At 45.2% G+C, this 23,666-nt stretch overlaps 1 protein-coding gene across 6 annotated transcripts in view; it reads left to right on the plus strand.

Annotated features, from left to right (window-relative positions):
- The first annotated feature begins 3,157 nt into the window (after nucleotides 1–3,157).
- TSHZ2 (teashirt zinc finger homeobox 2) overlaps nucleotides 3,158–23,666 on the plus strand; it is a 455,675-nt gene continuing 435,166 nt past the window's right edge. For all 6 annotated transcript variants that reach the window (XM_058685993.1, XM_058685998.1, XM_058685994.1 and 3 more), the window contains exon 1: nucleotides 3,158–4,214. In XM_058685993.1, the coding sequence (XP_058541976.1) occupies nucleotides 4,175–4,214 (40 nt within the window). In that variant the 5' untranslated portion in view covers nucleotides 3,158–4,174. The remainder of the gene's footprint in view (nucleotides 4,215–23,666) is intronic.

The following is a 23,666-nucleotide window of genomic DNA, read 5'->3' on the forward strand; positions in this document are numbered from 1 at the left end:
ATCTTCCTTGCTGATAACCAAGCTAAATACTCTACAACAGTAGCAGTAGGGCGAAAAATACAAATTAAAGTAAGAATGTAAGAGACGAACCCTGGAGAGAGGCGGGGAGAGATTCTATAGCCCAAAGTCAGTTACTCTGACCCATTTCCCTCCTCATCCTCTCCAAGGGCGGGTCCAGCGCCAAGTCTTTGGGAGGTCATTTTAACAGAAGCCTTTTGAAGGCAGGGATCCTATCTTATACATCCCAGCCTCTCCTGTACTTGGTGCAATGCCAGGCACCTAACACAGTAGACGCCGGTTAAATGATTGCACATAGTACCAACACCCAGTCAGCAGGCATAGGGCTCCTCCCGGGAGGATTCACGGTGAGCTCGCTGAAACTGCGGTCTTTTCTTCTGCTCAGGCCTTAGGTCTGTATGTCCTGATCCTGTAACTGTGGTCCCTGGCCAGCGGGACTGGGGGTTTTACTTAGTAAGCTGTGGCCCCTGTTACTCCTTAAAGGTGTGGGAGGGAATTAGAATGAATTAGCATTAATACCCTTTTGCTGACATTGTCAACTAGGCAGGAGGACTTTCTGTGCCTCAGTTGCCTAAGGGCTAGGCCGGGATTGGGTGACAGTTGGTCATGGGCGGAGGCCAGTTGGGTGATTTAGGGCAGGCGAGTTACCTTGTGTCACCTACATGAAAGGGATAAATGAGCACGTGCCTCCCCCCAAGTGTGGATGTTAAGAATGATTCGACAACAAACAAGATTAATCAGCCCTTTACAAACAGTGACAATGGCATGTGACTAGTAGGGTGGGGAAAGTTATGTTTCCTACAGCCCCTAAAAGAACCATTCAGAAAAATATCTGTGGAACAGGTCACCCTAGGTCATTCCCCACAAGAGAGGGCAAAGTAGGTAGATGGGTTTAAGTGCTGGGCATCCCTATTATACTTGATCGTGATGGGTACGTGGTTAGGGGGTGGGTAGTGAGGAGTAGACCCAGGTGAAACCTCATCACAGTGACCACGGTAACAGTGCCGTGCCTTGAAATCCTAAGTTATAAAATACCTAAGCCTGAGCTTGCTTTATAGTCATATAATATCGTATACGTATTGTATATTGTAACATAATATATTCTAGATAATATATGTTCCAGTATACAGTTGTATATACAATATACAATTGTCCTTGTATATTGTAACATATATTATCTAGAATGTATTATGTTACAGTATACAATTGTATAGTACAATATTGTAAACATATTGTATATGTCTGGCTCCGAAAGAACAAAGGCTATTTTTAGCAGAAGTTCTCAAACTGGAGTGAGCAGGAGAATCACTTGTTCAAAACACAGATTCCCTAAGCCCTGTTCCAGAAGTTTCTGATTCAGAGGGTCTAGAGCAGTGATCCTCAACCAGGGGGCAATTTTGTCCCCTGGTGGTGGGGAACACTGGACAAGGTCTGGAGAAAATTTGGTTGGCAGGACTGGGGTGGAAGGGTCCGGCATCTAGTGGGTAAAGGCAGGGGTTCCTGCCAAACGCTGATATTGCACAGGACAGCTTCCACAACAAAGAATTATGGCCCCGAATGTCAGTGGAGCTGGGGTTAGATCATCTTCTGGGGTAAGGCCTAGGAATGTGCATCTTAACAAGGGCCTCAGGGGATTTGGGTGCAGGCAGCCAGAGCCCTGTCTGGGGAAGCCCTGGACAATGCCTGCTTTCTTACTCTAAGGCTTTGGCTGTCTGAGTTCCACTTTGCCTCGCTCCTTCATATTTAGGAAGCAGCTTAGACTTAACTCTCCCCATGAAGCTCTTCCTCATAAGCAAACTCTCTTCCTCCAAGTCCAAGTCGATTGCCCTCCTAAGTATACCTCCTGCCCCACACACATCACTTGTCTCTTTAGTCGTCTCTCCCATGGGAATGAGAGTTCTTGAGGGCAGGGTCCAGGTCAGACCTGTCCTCAGCACCTAGGCAGGGGCCTGGCCCACACTGGGCTCAACAATCATGTGTTGGCTGGAATCTGTCTCAGCTCTACTGACCTCTCCCTCATCGAGTCTAAAGCTACTCCCTCTTTCAGACACTGTCACAGACCCTACTTAAACATGTCCGTGGAGCTTATCGCTCTGCAATTATCTTGTGTATTTGCCTGCTTTTCATTCATTCAACAAATATTATATTGGGAACCTACTATATGTCTTGTCCCTTCCCATCACTGGGGATGGAACAGTGAACAAAAGAGGCAAAGTCCCTCTTCCCAACAGAGCCTATATTCCAAGAAAAGAACTAGGACAATAAACAAAATAGAAACCTGTATATAATGTATGTGATATCGATATGACCAGTAGAGAAAAATAAAATAGAGAAATGGGACACAGTGTGTGTGTGTGTGTGTGTGTGTGTGTGTGTGAAAGTGAACATTTCAAGTAAGATGGACCTCTGGGAGAAGGTGACATTTATGCAAAGACTGGACATCTGAGGGTGACATTTCTGCTCCCCCATCAGAATATAAACACTAAGAGGCCAGGATCTTCCCTTTCTCTGTAGCTTCTGTGTCTCCAGAACAGGCACACACATAGTAGGTGCTCAATAAATACTATGTAAACAAAACAAAGAGAATATGGGATTAAATTATCAAGGAGGCAGATGGGAGATTTTTTGCTTTTCTGACCATCCACGGAATAGAAGGAAGGCGGGAGGGGCGGGGGCGTTGAACTTGGGGTGGGGGTGGGGAGTACATCTTCGCGGTCAGATTAAGAGACTTGGGGGATGGAGGTCATTGCTGGATAAGGCGCCGTCCCCCTTCCCCGCCTGCCCGGAGCCTACCTAAGTTCTCACCTTCCGAATAAGTATTGTTAACGGCCCTGCAGGTCGGCTAACCCGGCACCCCCCCCCTCCCCCCCCACTCCCCCGCCCCGCGGCTCCCTTCCCAGCTGCGGAGTTTGGCCCTCACCCTGCCCCCCTTTCCTCCCCGCAACCCTGCGGGTCCTGCCCCCTCCCCCGCCGGTGTCCCCCGCGCCTGGGGGGGGGGGCGGTGGGCAAGTCCTCGCCCCAGCTAAGGGGGCGCCGCGAGGAGCCGCGGGCGCGCGGGGTCCCCGCCCCCAGCCCCTCTCCGCGGCGGGACGCTGTCCCTTTAATAGACTCCCTCTGCCTGGCGCTCTGCGGCTGGGGAGTAAATTTCTCCCTGTCATCAGGTCGCGGGGAGACGAGGAGGAGGAGGAGTTTGTTAATGTTCAGTTTGTTCAGCGGGATCGATGTTTGCTGGAATCGCCTCGCCCTGTCTTGTGTGTGTGAGTGTGTGAGTGTGTGAGCGTGCGTGCGTGTGTGTGTGTGTGTGTGCGCGCATATGTGGGGGGTGTGAGTGTGTGAGAGGAAGCGCGAGTGCGTGCGCGTGTGTGTGCGTGTGTGTGTCTGTGTGTGTGTCTGCGTGCGTGTGAGTGTGTGTGAGTGAGTGAGTGAATTCCAGATTTTCTGTCTTTCCCAAACCCGCTCCTGTCCTCTCGCATATCATTCACCGACGGGAATCTGACAGCGGCCGCAAATCTACAGTGAGTGATCTCTCTCCCCCAGCGCGAATCCGCCATAGAGACCGGCGAGGAGGAGGAGGAGGAGGAGGAGGAGGAGGAGGAGGAGGAGGAGAGGAGGAGGAGGAGGAGGAGGAGGAAGAAGAAGAAAAAGAAGAAACCACTACCTTCCCAGGATTGCCTTTTTTCCCCCTTATCTTTACGCGCGCGTGTGCGTGTGGCGCGTGTGCGCCCCTCGTCCCTTCCATCCGAACCCGGTCTTGGATGTTTAATAAAGAAATCAAGTGTCTCAACAGTCACCAAAAAAAAAAAAGAAAAAGAAAAAAAAAAACCAAAAACCAAAAATTTCCAAAAAAGCAAAAACAAAAAGAGAGAGAGAGAGAGAGAGAGGAAAACAAAATCCAAAACAAACAAACAAACAAACAAACACGGCAGAACCAACCTCTGCTTCAAACCAGCCGGCACAAGCCACCCGTGTCTGCCGCCCGGAGAGGGGGGTCTCTGGCCCGTGGTGGAGGAGTTGCAGGGGGGATCGCCAGGGGGACAGAGGCGGAGTGACGCCCTAGGAGCCACCGGGCAGGAGGCGGAGGACACCCAGAGAGGCGAGCGAGCAGCGGGCCCCCGCGCGCGGCTCGGGGCTGGTAGGACTGGAGCGAAGTAAAGCGATGCCAAGGAGGAAACAGCAGGCACCCAAGCGGGCGGCAGGTAAGAGACTCGGCTCTGCCTCGGGGCTGCGGGGCGCACCGAGCTCCTCGCCCGCCCTCCCAGCCCCCGGGTGCCCCAGGACGCCACCCCCTGAGCTGTGGGGGGAGTTCGCGCCCCTCTCTGCCCCGCGAATAACCCCATCCCCTCTCTCTCCTTCTCCCATCTCCCAAATCCTCCCCTTTGCAGGCTCCGCTTGGGTGGGGGGGAAGCTGTCCCACCAAGCCTTCCCTCCTTAAACTTTTTTTTCCTCCACCCTCTACCCCACCCCTAACTTTCTCCCAGTCTGTGTCTTGCCTCTCCGGCCAAAGTTGGGTTGTGGATTTGGGGTGCGGGGTAGGGAGACAGTCCTTCCACCCCCGCATCCCTCCGCGTGGTCAGTGCCAGTGGCTTCTGGCCTCGAGGGACAGCGTCTGCACTCGCTGGGGTTTGGGGCGCCGAAGTGTGAGCCCAGAGCCCTGGGCTGCAGGCTGGCTTTGGGGCAAGCAAGGAGACTAACTTTGATCGCCAAGGTGGAAAAAACCCACCCCAGGAAAGGAATGAACCTTTCAATGTGCTTTCTAAATATGCTTGGAAATCTAATCACTCTTTCTCTTAAAAAAAAAAAAAAAGAAAAAAAAGAAAAAGAAAAAGAAAGAAAGAAAGAAAAGAAAAGGGGAAATGCCCAATAGAACATTGAAACAGCTCAGGATTTTCTTTGCCCAGAGAGAGTTGCAAACTTTGTAAATTGATTTGTAGGGTATCCCATCTGAATCTTTCCTTACTGACCCCTTCCCCTCCCCCCAAAAGAGGAACAGGTTAATGGATCAGTACAATAGACCTTCTAAAGGATTTTTTTTTTCCTTTTGGGTTGCTTAATTGCTTTTTTAATAGTATGCTGGGGTTTTGTTTCTCGGAAGTGTAATATGAAAGTTCATTTTTCTCCTGCCAGACCCACCCACTGAAAAATCAGCTTTCCACTTGATTGCTAGTTTTGATTTGACATTTGATTGATCACCTGTCATCTCGCTGCCTTTGATCTATTCATTCTTGATATATATCAATAAATCACTCACCATGGTAACTCAGAGTACCAGTGACGCAAGCCTTGCCCTCTAGATTCAGAGCCAGACATGCACAATTATTATCTTGTTTGGCTTTTAATGTGGGCGTTTTTATTTCTTTGTGTCCTTCTGTTGAATCAGGGCTTTAGCAAAAAGCTGAAGTTCTTACCGCCCCCCCCCCTTCTCTGTCTTTACTTTCATGCTTTAGGGGACATCAGTGAAGGCTGGTGTTCGGCAGACCCAAAACACTTTTCCTTCTGTTGTAACGGGAGCGAAACATTAGGAAGAAGTTCAGTGGAACACTTTTGTAAACTTTATAAAGCCACCCTTAGAATAAATCCAAAGTTAGTCACAAATCTGAGCAAAGTGGGTGTTTGTGTCTGAACAGGCTGGACCACCAAGTTTATCCTCCACCATGGCTTGGTTCCAGCATGAATGGCAGTCCATGTGCTTTGAAATATCCCCAGCTATCTTCCCTCCAGAGCGCAGAATTGCTTCCGTAACCACGCGTAGATTGGGTCAAATTGCGTGCGGAAATATCATTTATAAAGCTTTGATTCGTGTGTTTTCCAACTGTTTCCCAGAGAGCAAAATAATTGCAATATTCTTAGTGCCATATATATTTAGAGCTTGCCTCGTCGGTGAGGTGTTCTTTTCTGCAACTCTGGCTACCTCTTTTGAAAACCGTTTCTCCCTCCTGCCCCTGTCCGTGTCTACATTTCAACCGCTTGTTTGTTAAAACTTAGATTGTTTTGCAGTCCGACAGCATTGGGGTGTGCACTGGCCTTCTAGACCCAGGAAAAGTAAGCGTGCTCCTTCTAGCTCTAACAACCCAAGTTTTCGTGTAGCTAGATGATTAGAGATAACGTCCTTATTGTCCCAAAAGAAAACTCTGGGCAACAGTCCAGCAAGAAGTGATACTGCCCTGAAAATTACTCTTTTTTTTTTTCCCCCTTGTTGTTCCGGTAAAGGCCATCAACAACTAGGCAGTAATTTAAATTACCAGAATGACTGGACATGTCTCCTTTGGTTAGCTCATTACAAAAAGTGCATTGCTCAGAATTGCACTACTTTGATTACAATTATCCTCTGATCAATGAGGATCCAGGTGTAGTAACATAATGCTGTATCACATTATTTAAATTAGATCCTTTTCATTAAGCTGGTATCTATTGGAACTGGCTTGTCTATTTACTGTAGTGTGTGTGTGCGTTTGAAAGTTATGACCCTAGTTTCAGTTCGCTAGCCTATTGTATTCCTGGTGTCTTTATGTTTGTTTTCATGGCTTTATTATTTTCACTGAAGAAAGCAGAAACCCTTGTCAGGCTGAAAGGGAGTCATTCCTATTGCATGCAAGGAGGCCCTTCTTACAGTATTTATTTGCTCACATATGAATAAAACAGATTTTTTTTTTTATGCGATGTTTCTTTCCTCCAAAGTCATCGGTGCTATCTTCCGTTGTAGCTGAGGTGGCGATTCATGAGTAAAGTGAGCCACTTTGGGATTCTTTAGGTAGTTGGTCATGAAGGGAAAAGAACAAGGTGGGTTCCAGGATTGTGGCCATACTAACTTTTATCGCTGCCTGAAATTAAACGCAATGCACAACTGTAAGTAATTACTCCCATGGACTGATGTTGAAAGCTTGATTTCTAGCTTGATTAATGAATAATGTAAGATAGAAAAAGCCTGTGAGTGAATCAGAGCTGAAACTCTTTCCCAAGAACTGTTCGAGGCAATTTGGTTTCTTTGCATTATTAGTTTTAAGTTCCATGGTTCAGGGAATCAGTTACAGAACTTTCTAATAAAGCAGGTATGCAGATAGAATGAACAAGATGATATTATAAGTGATGGGGAATCTCGGTCTTTATTTGTTTTGTTCTACCCACCCCCCCCCCCCACCGCCTTAAAAGAAGGGATGTGAGGTAGGCAGTTCTCTTTAAGGAAACAGCTAAGTCAGAACATTTCCCTCTGTTTCCCTCTGAAATGTCATTCTTCCTGGCTTTCTAAAGCTATGCTTTTCCACCATACTATTACTTCGGGCAAGAAAAAAAGTTCAGAAAACAGCCTATGGTACCCCAGGGGTTTGTGTATGTGTGAGTGTGTGTGCTGGCTTCCTTGGATGTATATTTCCCTCACCACTAAAATGCATCCACTTTTACCTGAGAATATTGTGGGATTTTCTATCAGCATCTTTCCCCCCTATCCATTTTAGGGCAGATAGAGAAGATGGCAGAAAGGTAAAATAAAACAGAGCAGTGTTTTGATTTGTTTGTATTTTGCAGGATTCAGCGTAGTTAAAAATTTTAAATTGCAGACTTACGCTGCAAACCCTTCTATTTTCTACAATCTGTCATAGCCTCTGTACACGGACATGTGTACTACATATATTTTATTTTACCACCCTGAACTATTGTTTTTATATAATGCCAGCCAACTGTAGTCGAATGCACAATCTTTGGGGCTTGTGAATATCGAATGTACGCGTAAGTTGCAGGATTCTGCTTCTTCCAGCCCAAAGAGATTAAATGTCTCCTTCTTGCTGACTCTCCTAAACTATCTGATAATCCAGATCTGAGGAAAGTCTTGCAGGGAAGAATGGCTCCCTCAATTTATTTTGTTTATTTAATATGGAGATGAATAATGCAGATTTTGTTTTCATGAATGTCCTTGTGTGGCAGTAAACATTAGACTATTAGCAATCATTACTTAAAAGTTACAATTTGCACCTTAATGGCATAGCTTATTTACAAGGGAAACATATTCATCAGGGACAGTTCTGAATCCTGCAGTGGAGCGGGAGTTGACCCCAGCGATAGCCTTTTCAGCCTACTGAGAGCTGGTGCCTGGGTGAACCCACTGAGGTCCTAGCAATCTGTAGCAGCAGGGTGGGGAGGCGGCAGGCCACTCATGGTGAAGTTCACGTTTAATTTACTGGCAAGTGGGATGGGATTCCAGGGAATAGGAATCTGGGTAGAGTCGGGACCCTGGCACTCTCACTTTATTTAAACACACTTCAGAAAGACAAGTTCACATCTTGCAGATTTAAATACTGCATGCTATAGACCCCATTCACTTACCCAAACAGTACGTTTTTAACAGATGAATGGAAAAAATAAACACACACACCCCCAGAGGGGCGCAGCAGCACGAACTGTTCTGGTTCTTCTTGTTATTTAAGACAGATCCCTGAAAAAGGAAGGACAGGTCCCACGGAAAACCGCATCCTGCACCGGAGCGTTTTGGATGGGAATTGATTACTTAAGTGGTCCCTTCCCCAACTCCCTTCCTGATTTCCTTCTCCCACTTCTCGCCTCACCCTTAAAGACCCAGATTGAATGGGACATCTCAAAAGCCCATTTGTTTTAGGCATTTATTGATTTCATTTTTAATCTGCCATATCAGGACACAATACATTAGCCCTAATCAGCAGATTGCAAGTGACAGGGAGTTCTAGTGGAAGGTAGGGAAGGGGGAGGGGGCTCTGAAGAAACTTCTGCAGGATGAAAATCTTCTTGAGGCTTGGGGGTTGGAGATTGAAGGCTACTTTTGAGGAGGGTAGAAACGTTCCTCGGAACCACCATGCATTTATTTTTCTGCCACCTTACGCGGATTTTTCTCCCAGTCACCTCGGTTCTGTTGCTACCGTTTGGGAAACCTTCACATCCAACAAATACCTCCTAGGCATCGTTAGCAGGTCTGTGCCTGGAAGCATCTTGCCTTTTGTCACATTCTCCCACAGAGGCTTATGCCTTCGTTTCATCCCAGGTGACGCCTTTGACGGAATTTCTCCAAGCGGATAATGTACCTGGGTTCATCTATTTCTCTTCCCACTGGCTGGGGGATTCTTCTCTCACTTGAGCAGGTTTTAAAGGGGCACTGCGCCTGGCATTATTTAAGGCCATGGAAACGATACACTTCTGCTCCTCTGCAGCTCAGCTTAGGAAAATCAGCCAGGAAGAAAACCTGTTCGTGTTGGTGCTGGGTCTGTAATTAGCTAACATGAGTTAAATGACCAGACTAGATCTTCCCTTCCGTCACTGTATGCGTACCATCAATTTTATTTAGGTATGTCAAGGTCTGGGAAGACTGTGCCACTATTTCAAAGGTGTGTCTGCGTGCACCCAAGTTCCCTTTAAAAAGCACAGGATGGCCTAACAAATTCTATATTAAGACCAGGCATCCACAGAGTTATCATTTTTGTTTGATGCAAAGTCAGTTGGAAATACATTAAACTAACAGAGAGGGTTGTATCGCTTCCCTGAAGCACTGCTTTTTCATTACATATTTAATTACAATCAAATCGAGCGACTTTTATAAAAAAAATTACAGTGGTATTAAAAGAAGCTTGGCACACAAATAATTTTATTGCTTCGCAAGTTGAGACTGCACCTTCTATTTTTATTTACGTGGGAGAAATTTATTTTCATTTTCTAACGTGACGAATACATAGTATATTTTCCTGTCGTCTGTATCAGGGAGATCCAATTCTCCTGCCTTCTTAGAGCCTGTTCATCCTGGATGTTTTTACATCCATTTTTCAGTAATTGGTAACAATTTGTATTTTTTTTTTATTATTTTGAGTTTTATAAATTCCATTTCAAGTTAGAAATTCTCCAGTTCCTTAGGGTGACCTTTGGTGAGCAGCTCTTTGATTATAAATGAGCTTAGTCATTCTAGCCACATAAGAAATAACCTCATTGAGAGGGTTTGCTTGATTGCCTGGATATTGCAGTAAGAAAAAACAAAACAAAACGAAACAAACAAACAAACAAACAAAAAACACCATATATTTACCGGCCTGTATCATAGAAGCCGATTTCCACTGGATTTACCATTTCTTTCTTTTTTTTTTTTTTTTTTTTTTTTTGGTATTACTGACCTTTCAGTCACTCGTTTGTTTTAGGTGTTGCAATGCTAATTGAAAGGTAGTTTCGAGAAACACTGGTCTCTAAGAAATGGTAATAAAAATTCGGTCCTTTCACAGCCCGTATATCCACTTCCGGACTATGCGAACTCACGGGAAAGTGTCTGCGTAAACACATGGTTTGGGGTCTGACTTGGACACCAGTCTGGAGTGTCCACAGTGGGGTGGTTTCCCCCCCTCACTTCAACAGGGAGACCTTCATGAGGGTGTAGGACTTAGGTCCCCTCTGAAGACTTTGTCTGCATCACAGACACACAGAATAGGAATCTGAGAGGCCAAGTGGGAATTGCTGATATGTTTGTTTCCAAAGCAAACTCTGTGGGTGAAGTGATAAAATAATTTGAAGAGACTTGAAAGTCATTAAAATGGTTCTGTAGAATTTTCATTTGTTGCCTCTGAACCTTTTGCATTTCCTCTGCAGAAAGAAAAAAAAAAAAAAAGATGCCCTCTGGGCATCCTCCAGTATGCCATGATGCCAAAGCAAGGCCTAAAATTGGTTAAAATTTTAGAAATTAAAATTCAGGAGGCACGGCCAGATAATCCTGTTATTAATATATCGGTATTTTTAGAGGTAATGAATTTAAAGAAATTACACAGGGAAAAAAAAAAACCTGGATCATATTTGAAAGCATTTGTCTTGAATTTTTCTAAGAGTTCCCTTTCTATCCGTGTTGTTTAAAAACAACGAAAACAACAATTTCAGTATCGTCATACCTACTCCTCAACCTTAAACAGGGTCTACCTAATAAAGTTCTCTCTGGATGGACAAGGACACAGGACACTGTAGCACACGTCCCTTTGTGCAAAATAGCTTTAGAAACCCAAACGTGGGCACACAAACTAAAAGTAAAATCTCGACAGGTTATTCTAGCTAGCTCAGGGTTCAAGATTGAAAACTTTGTTCGGCAGGGTAAGAAGAAAATAGCAGTGCATTTTAACTACACATCTCCCCTTGGCACATGAAAAGTTGCCGAGCAGGGAAGATTTTTAAGGAGGTTTTTAGCTCTTTTGCATCTCTCTCTCTCTCCAAAGACTAATTTAATTGAAAAGCTGTAGTGTCCATTTATGCTAAAGGAAAAGCCTCATGTTTCCATAAAGGTGCCATAATACTAAGGTGGATTTAAAAAAAAAAAAAAAGACAGCGTTCTGCAGTTTCTGTTAGTACAGAAATTAAGATCACGGGTCTTAATTAGTTGAGTGCTTTCAGAACTGAATGAATACTCTGAAATCACCCCTGAGCTTTCTTCTTAAAGCTCCATCTAAGTCATTTCTATGGAAATTACACAGTTTAGATATTAAGGTGGGTAGAACACAGTTATTGTTTTTAATGAAAATAGTTACAAAGGGCAGAAGGAGATCAAAGCTGTTGTCAGCGGCCATTCTGTTTGTCATGAATTTGGAAGAAACTTCCCAAACGCTTTCCTGCATCACGAAAATTCCATGAAATCTGGTGACGCGGACAATTCAAAAAGGACACGGAAGGTCAAGGTGTTCTATAAGGTAGAAGTGACTTGGGTAAGCCAGAGCAGCGGCAAGTAAATATTTCTATACAAACTGCAAAGGGCTTACTTTAAATCACTTGAATTTATCAGATTCTTAGAATTTTCTATGTATTCAGAAGCCCCTTTCTCATAGGCCGGGGGAGATATGAATAGCTTCTGGGCCAAGAGGATGCTGTAGAGAAGAGGTAAATCTCCTCTAGGCATTCGGTACCGTTTGGTACAGAAGAAATTCCAAAATGAAAAGCTATAAGCATGTTTTACATCAGAGCTGCCTTCGGCTAGTTTCCTTTATTAGGAAGTTGGGTCCATGGCTTTGTGCTTCTTTTTGTTTTCCCTCTTGAGGTTAGGTTTGAGACTGTGGATGGGGCCTTAGAACAGGAGGAAGTGACTTGGGTAATGGTTCCAGCTTTGCCCACACTCATTGTGCGGCCCTGAGCAAGCTCGAGAGAGAAACCTTGCTTCAGGGGTAAGAACATGAGTTCAGGAGTCAGAACGACCCAAGTTCAAATCCCTAGGTCTACTCCTTTTCTTTGCCTTATAGATTTGGGCAAGCCGCTCAAATCTCTGCTCTCCCCCCTCCCCCCCACTTTTCAACCTATAAGATGGGGGTAATCATATTTCTTCTTAAGGCCCAGGTTTTTTTTTTTTTTTTTTTTTTTTTTTGGGACAGAGAGAGACAGAGCATGAACGGGGGAGGGGCAGAGAGAGAGGGAGACACAGAATCGGAAACAGGCTCCAGGCTCCGAGCCATCAGCCCAGAGCCTGACGCGGGGCTCGAACTCACGGACCGCGAGATCGTGACCTGGCTGAAGTCGGACGCTTAACCGACTGCGCCACCCAGGCGCCCCAAGGCCCAGGTTTTTTGAAAGGATTATATGAGACTGGGGCTGAGAAAGTGCACTGAAACTATTAGGGGTCAAACCTGACAGTCGTGTATCTTCACCCTGAATAGCCAGACCATGAGCAACCAACAACTATCATGAGACTAGGAGGCCGGGGCTTGAAAGAAGTCAGACATGGGTGCATTTTGGTTTTTAAAACTGGAAATCCAGTCACTGAGTAGGGTTTTAGCCTTTTCTGGGAATGAAGAGGGAATGGTTGGAGCCCCGTGCCAGCTCAAAAGAACATTTCTTTCCCAATAGATAGTAATTATAACACTAGCAGCAGCAACTATAACAACAATGGCAATAACAATACCTCCCACTATGGAGGTGCTTATTATATATACCAAGCACTTTACCAAGCGCTTATATTTCATCTATTTAAACAGCAGTTATTTCTTGAGTCCCTACTACGTGCCAGGTTCTGTTCTGGTCACCTGCTTCCCGGGGAAGGAGGCAGGGGCAGTTAATAGGATGAAGAGGGGATCTTACCCTCCAGGAAGGGGAAGCAGGAGAACATACAAGTAAATTAACAAAGAAAAAAAAAAAAAGATAAATTTCATATAGAAAAGAAACTCCATGATGACAGTGGTTTCATAAAAGCAAGAGTTGAAGAGTGGGAGTTTGGCAATCCAAGTGTGGATGGCCAGGGGAGAGACCTGTCCCAGGGGGGACGTCTGAGCCAAGTTTTATCCTTCTAACATTCTCATGCATTAGATGCCAGCGTAATCCCTATTACTGATGGCGATCTGAGAAACCTGCAGAGCAGCCCGTTCAAGGTCATGCAGTGGCCAAGCTGGGTTTTAAACTCCCTGCTTCCAAAGCCCATACACTTAATCTATTGTGATATTTTATCTGGAATAGCTATAGTCATTTGCCAAGGAAGGGCCCCGTTCCTATTATTCTTTCCCTGCGTCTGTTGTGAAGTCTAAGCCTGCGGGGAGGGTACTGAGAACATTGACGGAGGATGCTGCCTTCGTTGGCATCTCCAAATAGAATCTCGGGCCCTCTCCCATATATGAAGTCGGTTCTTTCTTGAGGGTTCCTTCACGTGTATGGATGTGCATTTGTGCATTCATTCATTCAACAGACGTTGACCTGCTCACCTACTGTCTGCCAGGCATTGATCTAGGGGCTGGTGTATCACAGCAGAAAAGCCCATGCCCTCACACAGGTATAATTCTTTTAAGACCAGAAAGCTAATACACAAATAAATATATAATACAACATTAAATAGTTCTAACTGCATTTCATAAAAACCCGCTAGCATTAATGGAATAAAGAGGGATGGGAGGGTTGCCTTTTTATACAGGATGGTCAGAGCCGGTATTCCTCAGGTGCCAACACTTGACCAGCCCTGCACAAAAAACGAGGAACCAGCCGAGCACAGATCTGGGAGAAATGTTTCAGGCAAATGAAGCAGTAAGCACTTACGACCAGAATTGACTTGCCACTTTGAGGAATATGTAGGGGCCCAGTGGGGCCAGGGCAGGTTAAAATGGGGGAGGAGGTATAAAGAAAGAGGCAGGGGAGGTGGGCGGGGGCACGTCTGGTGTGGCTTTCCCTATATGGGTCTCAGTGTGAGGGGAGGGAGGGTTTCCAGAAGGGAAGCGATGTGATCCATTTGGGTGTTCAACAGAACATAGGATTGCCTGGTGCCTGGTGAACCAAACGGGGGAGGCTGTTGAAAAGCAAATGTTAAGAGCCAAGCCGATCTGGGATGGGGTCGCAGGGCTTGCCTATTTAACTGGCCAGCAGTGTTTGAAGGGAAGCTCCTTAACCTTGCTGCCCTCCAAGTCCTCATCTGTCGAGTGGGCACAGGATATCTCTCGCCTCCCGTTGTGGTCAGGACGGTTAGGTAATGCGACGTAGAGAAAACCCTCGGTGCAGTCCCTGGCACGCACACAAGATCTTTTTCATAAACGCTCATGTTGATTCTCCTTCCTGTTGTTATTTTTTGTCTGTAGGGATTCTGGGGGGAAAAAAATCTAGGCTCTTGAATTAGTCCTTGGTACCTATTAGGCACTAAATAAATATTTCCCGATGAATGAATAAATGAGGCTGTAAATAAAGGAATAAATACTTTAATTAGTGTACTACTTTGTATACTAATTAATTACTTTTGAGTAGAAGGATCTCTTTTACACATCTAACATTTTTTTTTTGGCAGACCTAGGTACCAATCATGATCGGAACGGCACTCTGAATATTTATCAGTTAAAAAAATACTAATGACAAAAAGACAGTGATTTTGGTAATGAACTTGCATTTTGTTCATCATGACATCATCTGCCTTTGCGCGAAGAGCAGGCATTTTGGCTTTTTGCAGTAAACAGTACGTATTCGTCTCGTACGCAGTGCTTGCTGCCGATATGGGTTGGTAGCCTTCCTCATTAAGCCAAGACCCTCAGAGGGAGGGTCCCTGATGTTGGTGAAGGGGCTGGGGATCCTCATTTCTGACCCCTGAGCTGGACCTCTCCCTCTGCCCTCCAGGTGCGCAGCCTCCCAGGGTTGGGCAACTGCCCCTCCCCCAGGGCAAACCTGTGCTCATCCCCTCAGGCCCCAGGAGAGGCGGCAAAGCTTAGGGGTTGTTAAGCTAATGGGAGAAGGCTACAGGCTGTTTCCTGGTAACGCCTTCTCTACTTTTTAATTGTCACCTTCAGATTAGCGTCTGCGAGAGGGGAGAAGGGAGGCTGGCTGGTGCCTGTTAAGGTGTATCTCAGGACAAAGGGATTTGGGATCTCGGTGGCGAGCAGGTGGGAGTTTGGGCTGCCTGCCTTGAAATCTTTATTTAACTGATGTTACTGACGGTCTGCTATGCGCCAGGCACCGCGGGAGGTGCTGGAACCGGAGGCTTGAAGGAAGTTGACAAAGGCCTGCCTTCTTGAAGCTTCCATTTAGTGTGGCAGACAGAGATCCCAGACAAGTGAGCAGGTGCATGTGGTCATATGCCAGTGTGTGGTGTGTGCCCGAGAGAGGCCCAAAGGCGGGCAGGGCGTAGGGCACCAGGGGAGGGGGCGCCGTCTTGGATGGGAGGGCCAGAAAAGGCCTCTCAGTGCAAGTGACATTGCAGCTGGGTTCTGAGGGACGTCGCGGGGAGAGAAGCGCCCCCCCGCCCTGTGCCCACTGGGAACGTGTGACCTTGTGGGTCAGGAGCAAGGCGGGGGCTGGTGGGCAGCAAGGTGGCCAGGGTGGCGGAGCCTGGAGGAATGGTGCGGGGTCCCCACTGGAGGACAGGCCACCGCCAAGCCTCTAGGACCCAAGACCTCTAAGGAGCTGTGCCCTGGGGGCCGGGCGTGCCTGGGAGACAGGATCTGGCTTCGGTTTTTACAGCATCCTTCTGGCTGCCATGTGGTGTATTAGAGAGCAAGGCTGCAGGCAGGTTGACCATGTAGGAGGCCCCTGTGTCCATCCGGTCCAAAGCTGCTGCTATCTTGGACCCAACTGGTGGTGGGGACGGTGAGAGACTCAGTCCAAAGTTGGAGAAGATGTGCAGAGGATGGCCATGGCCGTGGCGTATCCCGACAGGTGTGTCTGAAATACCGGCCTGGGTTTATCCTAGTAATTCTAATTCCCTCATTCCTTCGTTTATCTCTCGCCTGTAGTTATGTACCAGGTTCTTACTGAAAATTGTCAGTCTGTCATTCTCTGAGCCAGACTGGAAACAAGGGAAAACGTTTGAAGGTGCATTGATTCTAGAATTGACTGTAGAGGGGGAAAGGGCCCTCTTCCAAGCACATTTCGTGGAGTCCTGGAATCGCCTTTCCCCAGCTCCACACACCCATCAGACGACACCGTGTCAGGGCAAGGGGGTGACCCTGGAGTCGATTTCTCTCCCAAGGGTCACTTCCTCCCTGTATGACCTTAGGCACTGTTACCTCCCGGACTTCCAATTTCCTCATTAGCAGAATAGACCTGATGAGAACTCATCTCATGGGGTGTTTACAAGGATTCACCGAGACAAATCAGAGGGCGTGCTTAGCACAGTGCCCTGTACAAGGTAAGTGGTCAATACATTTTAGTCATTACGGTAACAAGTTAATAAACCTCTCCATGCCTTGATTTCCTTATTGGTAACGTAGCTATCATACAACCTCCCCCTTGGGTTGTTGGGGAGCACAGTATGAACCCCTGCAAAGCAGTTAGAACAGTGCTTCACACATAGTAAGTGCTCGATAATCATGACCACGAGTCTGAGCTCATGACCGTGAAGGGACCTGCCTTCTGTCTTACCTGCCGCCCGTCCACAAAGCCTGGCACGTAGTTGGTGCTCAATCACCAACTTGATTTGATAGAATGAATGATGGGGGCATGGTGACTGGCAGTCACAGGGAGGAAACCCCAGGAGACAAAATTGCGTCTCTGTGGGGAGGGGCCAAACAAGACCCCTGACTGGTACCATGGCCTCCTCTAGTGGACACTCCAGATGGCCATCTCCTCTGCCCAGGCCTGCCAGAGCTTTCTGCAGGGTTTCAGTGAGCAAAGCAAGCCTATTCCTGAAGGCTTTTAAAGCCAGAGCTGCTCCGTTATGGGCGGCCGTACCACTGATGGTAAACAGTTTTAAGCAGCACGGACTCACGCACTAAGTGCAAATGATGTTCCTTTTCCAACACTGTTTTCAACCCCTCTGATTTAATCAAGAAGCAAGTCTTAGTTGGTGTTAGCCTGCCTTAAACAGCTGTCTCATGCCCCTTTATCAGAGAGGGTAGACCTCGAATTCAGAGACTTTTTCAAGTAACGCTTGGATTTTCCTTTTCTGATCGTTAACGGCAAATGATGCTGGGTTTTCACGGACTGTGGGGACATAAATTTTCATTATAAAATAAAATTACATGAGGACATTAAAGAGGGAGTCGCTGTAAGGAAATATATAAATAAAGCAATAGTTGGGGGCAGGGAGTTGCACAGACCGTGAGGATGGGGCAGAATGACTAGCTGGGAGGACCCTGTGGTTGCCCAGGACCCGGACAGGGCAGGGGATTCATGACCCAGATGTGCCCAAAGGCTGCCAAGTCGCGTCTGGGTCAAAGGAACACCCGGAAGGCAGAGGCTTTCAGTAAAACTTCAAAAAACTTTGAACACCAGAAGGAACTCCTCCCCCCCCCCCCCACCAGAACATCAGAGAGAAACACTGGAGAGCCTTTACCGGCCGAGGAAACTTTGCAGATACGGAGGAATTGGGAATAACGTTCTGGTTTGGCATGTGGAATAGAGGGGTGGTTCTCGCCTTTACTTGGTGTCGTCATCACTTGGAAAACTGGCGGAATTGCAACCTTGCGGAATCCCAGGCCGGGGCCTAGTAGTTCTCATTCCACAGGATGGGGCGGAGGCCCATGAATCTGTATTCGAAGCACCCACCATGGCTTTGAATTGCAGGATGGGGGGTGGGGGGCGGGAATCTAAGTAGATAGCCTCCTGCGTGGTCAAACTGCCTGAAGCCTTGGTCTCTAACACATCACACGGCAGCCAGAAGGATGCTGTAAAAACCAAAGCCAGATCCTGTCTTCCCCCCTCTTCCTTTTTCTACTCCCTTTCTCTCTCTCCCTCCCTCTCTCTCCCAATTCGGAATGCCAAAACATTTAAAAAATTATCCAAGGGGATCCATATCCACTTTTGGCTTTTAGTCAACAGAAAATATATAAGTACTCTCTCCTTTCAGTCTCTTGTGGCAATCGCCTAGTTTTTAGAAATGGGGGGACCACTTTCCCTAATGCCTTTCAACAGAGAAATGCATCCATTAGCTCATCTATCTACCTAGTCATAGCAGGGAACATCAGAGCCCAGAGAATCCTTCAGCTAAGTTGAAAGACAAGCAACGCAGCCAATACAGAATAGGGGCCCTGTCTGCCCGGGAGTTGGCCGGCACCCTAGATACCAGAGTCAAGAGACAAGAAGGAAACACAAGGAATCGCCCAGAGCTTGATTTTTTTTGTTTCTTACAGTCTCTGAAATTCCCAAAATGCTACAGAATGGGAGGGCAGAAAACCTAGCGTTTTTCTTTGGTGCCTCCTTCACCATCTCATTCTGTTTCGTATTTTCTCCTATTTTCCTCAGCGGCTCTTTTCCTTCATCAATTCCCTCTTTTTTCTTTTCCGGTTCCTCCCAATAATGAGATTTCCGAGCCCTTTCTGTCTATCATCTGGGCTTCCATGAGCAAATGGGACCAAAATGATGATGTTGGTGATGAGAAAGATGATGCCAGTCCTAACTGTCGCTGTCATAATGCAACAGTGACCGTCAACCTAGTCAACATCATACCGTCAAGATAAAATACCGCTTGTCGACCCACATGATGCCAAACCAGAAAGTCTACCCTTAATAGTTAACATTTACAGAGCATGGACTTCATGCAGGCCATCTACATAAAGTCTCTCCCGATGACATCCTGAAGGCCAGATAGTGTTATTATGGGCCCATTGAAGAGATGAGAGAATTATCGAATGACTAATAGCTTGAAGATCACATAAGCTTACAAACAAGACATTGAAACCCGGCTCTGCCTACCAAAGGCCGAGTACTCAGACACTGTGTTTCATTGCTTCTCACAGTATTTAATGCTTAATAGCTGAGCATCACGTAAATAAACGTCCCCAGGCTGGGAGAGAGACGTGCAGACTAACGGCGCGAACTGAAATTTAGGGTTTCTTCCAGGTTGAAGTCGGTCAGTTGTGGCAAAGAAAAAAAATAAATAAATAAAGAGCATCATCCTGCTTATCTAAATCCAAAGCACCACCTTTAAAATTTGAGCCTATGAAGATGAAAAAAAAATATATGTATATATATACATATATATATGATTTTTGAAACCTCTTGAGCTTTCCACATGCCACAATGGCATTTTGTAAGTCCATTCCTGTTTGATTAAACAGAAGGAGGAAAAAACCATGAAAACCACGATCACAGAAACATGAAAACCACGAACACGGTCCATCTGGGGTGTCTCAATAAGTGATCGTGCTCATCCACTTCCTACAGCATCTTTGTGGATGTGTCCTGAAATCAGACGCTGCTCATCTGTTCTCCATAAATCTCTTGTAGGCCCCATGACTCCTCCTGGCCATCAAAAATGTGGAATACGTGCAATGATGCTGGCCCGTTATTTATTTTAGCAAATGAAAAGCTGGCCTCCCAGATTTCCCGTTTAGCGCTCCTCATAATATTTATGGTCAGGGTCTCTAAAGGTGTTTCTTACTTGTAAGTATTTAATTATAGGTGACAAATGATTACTTTGAAGAATCTGAAAAAGAGATGATTGTGAAGGTCGAGGGGCTTGGGTCTCAGAGGGAAAATGTTGCTTACAACAGAAATCATGATAGGATCTTTCTTAAGGGGAAAAAAAGGAAACCCCTAACAGTTATTTGTAGTTGTTTTTGGTTGTAGGTTTTGCGGATCTGTTTGTTGGTGGTGGTGTTTAAATTTTGAATGTGGTGGCGTTTTGAAGCAAATCTTGTAATAACACAGTTTGGCAAACTGCCTTGCTCTCTGATTTGAGGTTATTTTAGTAAGTAATGGAATGAAATAATCATCTTATTTTATTGTCTTTAATGTAAACATTTTCATTATTATTGGATGGGGATAGTCAATCGTAGAGAATAAAAGGAAGAGCTGTCAATAATAAGATGAGCATTTTTCACCTGATGAGTAAATATCGGATAGAAAGGAGTTAAACTTTGCAGATAAAGTTATATCACTTTTGAACACCAATCTTAAAATTTCTGTGCCTCAGTCCTGTAAATAGGCGTAAAGGAGAGCAGTGACTTGTAAGCACCATTATGAGGATTTTAAAAAGTAGATCCTTGTTAAGTACTTAGAACAGTGTTCCATGCATCATAAGTACTCAGCAGATACTAATATTTCCCCCCACCCTCCCTCTCTCCCCAGAGGCAGGCACTATTCAGACTTTGGTGGGCATATCCTCCATTATTTATAATTCTGCCTGCATATATATGTAGCGAGGGGCATTATTGTCCTTCTGTATATGTTTAATATTTTTATGTAAATATTTTTTATACTATGTATTGCACATTGATTTTTAAGTCTGTGTGTAGACTCTATCCAAGTAGGTAGATAGGCAGCTAAAGAAAAAAAGAGGGAGACAGAATAGATTTAAAAATACAGTGAATTCCTTTTCATATGCTTTATAATATTCTACCATAAGAATGTGTATTTTTACTCACTTATCAACTCCTCTGTTAATAGACATTTAGCATATTTTTAAAGTTTTCATTATTACGTACAATCCTGTACCGGATATTCTTAAGAATTTTTACAATTGTCACATAAATAATTGATGCAGAGAAAAACAGTTGTGAGAATTTTACTGCGTTTAGCAAGAGAATCAGTTGAGAAAAGTAAACATTATGGAAACAGCTAGTATTTCTTACTTTGAACCTTCTTGGTGTCTTTCCTGAAATATACACTTACTTTAACCAAAAATTTAACTGGCTCATTTGCACCTAGTAGGCACTTGTGAAATATCTGCTTGAAGCAAGTAAACTGAATAAATAAAATATGTCAATAATCCCAATAATGCGTGAGACTCAACCATCAACATGGCTTGAATCTCAGGTACATCCAGCATGAGACCATTCGTCGTCTTGGGGTGGAGTGGGGAACACAGAGACGTTAAAAGGGAAGTGTGAATAGCATAAAAGAAATTGCATTTGTCCTCAGGGGGTGTAATCGATGGAGCTTCGAGTCGGACAACCATTGCCATCCAGATCCTGGAATCCATGGGGTGTTAAACATGGGTGGGTCAGGTTAGGAAAGGAAGGACCCTGGGATTTTGTTTAGAGGTGTTACAAGGTGAACCGTAACAGTAGCCAGTTCGGCCCTGTGGCATGTTAGGCAGTCAGACTGACCTTTAATGCAGTTTAGCAAACATGTAGCGAGGCAAGCTGCTCAGTCCTGGGGGGGAGAAATATTAATAAGGTAGGACCTCAGGATCTGGAGGGTCGATGTTGGTACCAGATGCTTTTCACAACCAAGATCAGCATCATCCTTAGAATGTGTCGAAGTGTGTGTTGTGAGCGTGTTTTCTTGTGGGGGTGAGTTGTGATTGTGTGTCTTTTGTGTGTGTCGTGGGTGTATGTTTCACCTATGGCGGGATCACGTATGCTTTGAGTGTTAGTGTGTGTGTCTGGGGGTAAAGAGCGAGTGTAGAAGGACCTTATTATGCATGAGTTTTGTGTTGGTGGTGGACCTAGTCAATGCAGATGCTCACGCCGAGGCTGACCTATTAATGGAATCAGCCACAAAGCTCTTGGGGATTTTCCCCGTGAACGTGAAGCCAGCATCACAGTGTATTTCCCCAGGGGTCTCTGTGTGGCAATTCCCTGGGGGTTCTGAGAAACAGAACCATAGTTACACCTATGTTGCCTGCACAGGAAAATCAGCACTAAATTTGTAGGGTATCAGTTGTAGCTGATACAGGAAGGTAGGCTCTGCACGGGGACCATTTCATTTACAGTGGGTGTTATTGTTGAATACCCGGATGACTAAATGAGTGAATTGAAGAGTCATCCAAGGTTCCTGGAGTCTTTGGAATATTTAGATACCTGCACGATTTGCGCCCACAGGGCTGAATATAGTAGATTCTCAGTAAATGTTGAATGGATACGCAAATGCACACACATTGCACATGTGAACGTTTGCTTATCTCTGAAGCAGGCTCGAAACCGTAAGAAAACCGTTCCCTGGCGGGGTTTTTATTCCTCCTCTGTTGGTCCCACAGAGCACTTTGTCTGCTGTCCCTTTGGTTTAATTATTGTTCTTTGAGATCGGCACGACAGCCCTTCTGTTTACTGTCAAACTGCAGCCACAAATGGAGAAAGAAAGAACGAGGTGGGGAGGGGGGGAGCAGTCTCTCCAGTCCAGGTACAGGAACCTCCCCAAAGATACTGTTCCTTTACGGAGGCAAAGGGAAGGTGGAAAATTTGGGGCTATGAGTTTCAAAACTTGCCAAACCCATAAACCAACAAAACTGCATTGCTGCTTCCATAAATGTTTCATAAGTTTTATCATCTTGTGACGACGGTTAAGCAAATGTGTGTCCTTTGAGGAATTATTTACTGGAAGCAAGGTTATGGCGTCAACATCTGTGTTTCCAATCACTTAGATGAAGAATGGATGAAATAAATCACGAGTAAGTTCCACAAAGTAACTTCTGTGTTATTATCTTTGGACAAGCAGAACATAAGTAACTCTTTTAGGTGCCCTCTCTTTTGGAATTTGGACTTTTTAGTTGTGAGCCTTCTCTTTTTTTTTTTATTCATTTCATGATCTTCAAAGAATATGTCTTCACTTTTTTTTTTTTTTTTTTTTTTTTTTTTTGTAGAAAGTTACCATAAAAACATCCACAATACAAGTACTTAAAAATTTCTCTCAGGGAATCTGGCTATTTCAGCCAACATTCTCATTTGGGAATGGGCTAACAGTTCCAATATATAACATCCATATAATTTAACCTCATAAATTTCTTTTTTTCACAGTGATGTAATGGGGGGACTGACCTGGAGTTTGTAAACGTTCCCTGCTCACGGCATTCCCCCGGGCAACATAACATTCTAGACAGTGTTTTATGTGCCCTGATTAAAATATAACGTATTCTTGCATTTCCTGTGGACTGACCTGTTAGTACTCTAAGCAGAATATTTAAGGAACATGGAGATGTTTTCAAATGTGTAACAATGCACGGTATGAGGTGGGTTTTTTTTTCCTTTTTCTTTTTAAAACAATGATCTTATTTTCATTTTAGACCGTATTCCCCTGGGCACCCACTCCGCAAGAAAAGTTTTGTGCTCTGGTTTAACTTTTGAGTCTGCCCAGCACTCCGATAAACAAACAGAAATACTTGTTTGTAGCTTCGGTTTGAATGCTGGGGCACATACTGTGATCTGCTCTCCTGCAGTAGGGAAGGACTTGGGCAAGTTAGTGGCAAGTCCCCCAAGATAAAACAGTAGCGACGGAAACTTACAACATTCTTTACCAAAAGAAAAAAAAATTAATTAAAATAAGGGGAAGGGTTTCCTAGAGTTCCTGCATCATGAAAACAGCTGTGACAGATAAACCACTCAGCAAAACCATTTGTGGATTGAGATGTTTTA

This window comes from Neofelis nebulosa, chromosome 9 (genome assembly GCF_028018385.1).
Source record: "Neofelis nebulosa isolate mNeoNeb1 chromosome 9, mNeoNeb1.pri, whole genome shotgun sequence".
NCBI classification, from domain to species: domain Eukaryota; kingdom Metazoa; phylum Chordata; class Mammalia; order Carnivora; family Felidae; genus Neofelis; species Neofelis nebulosa.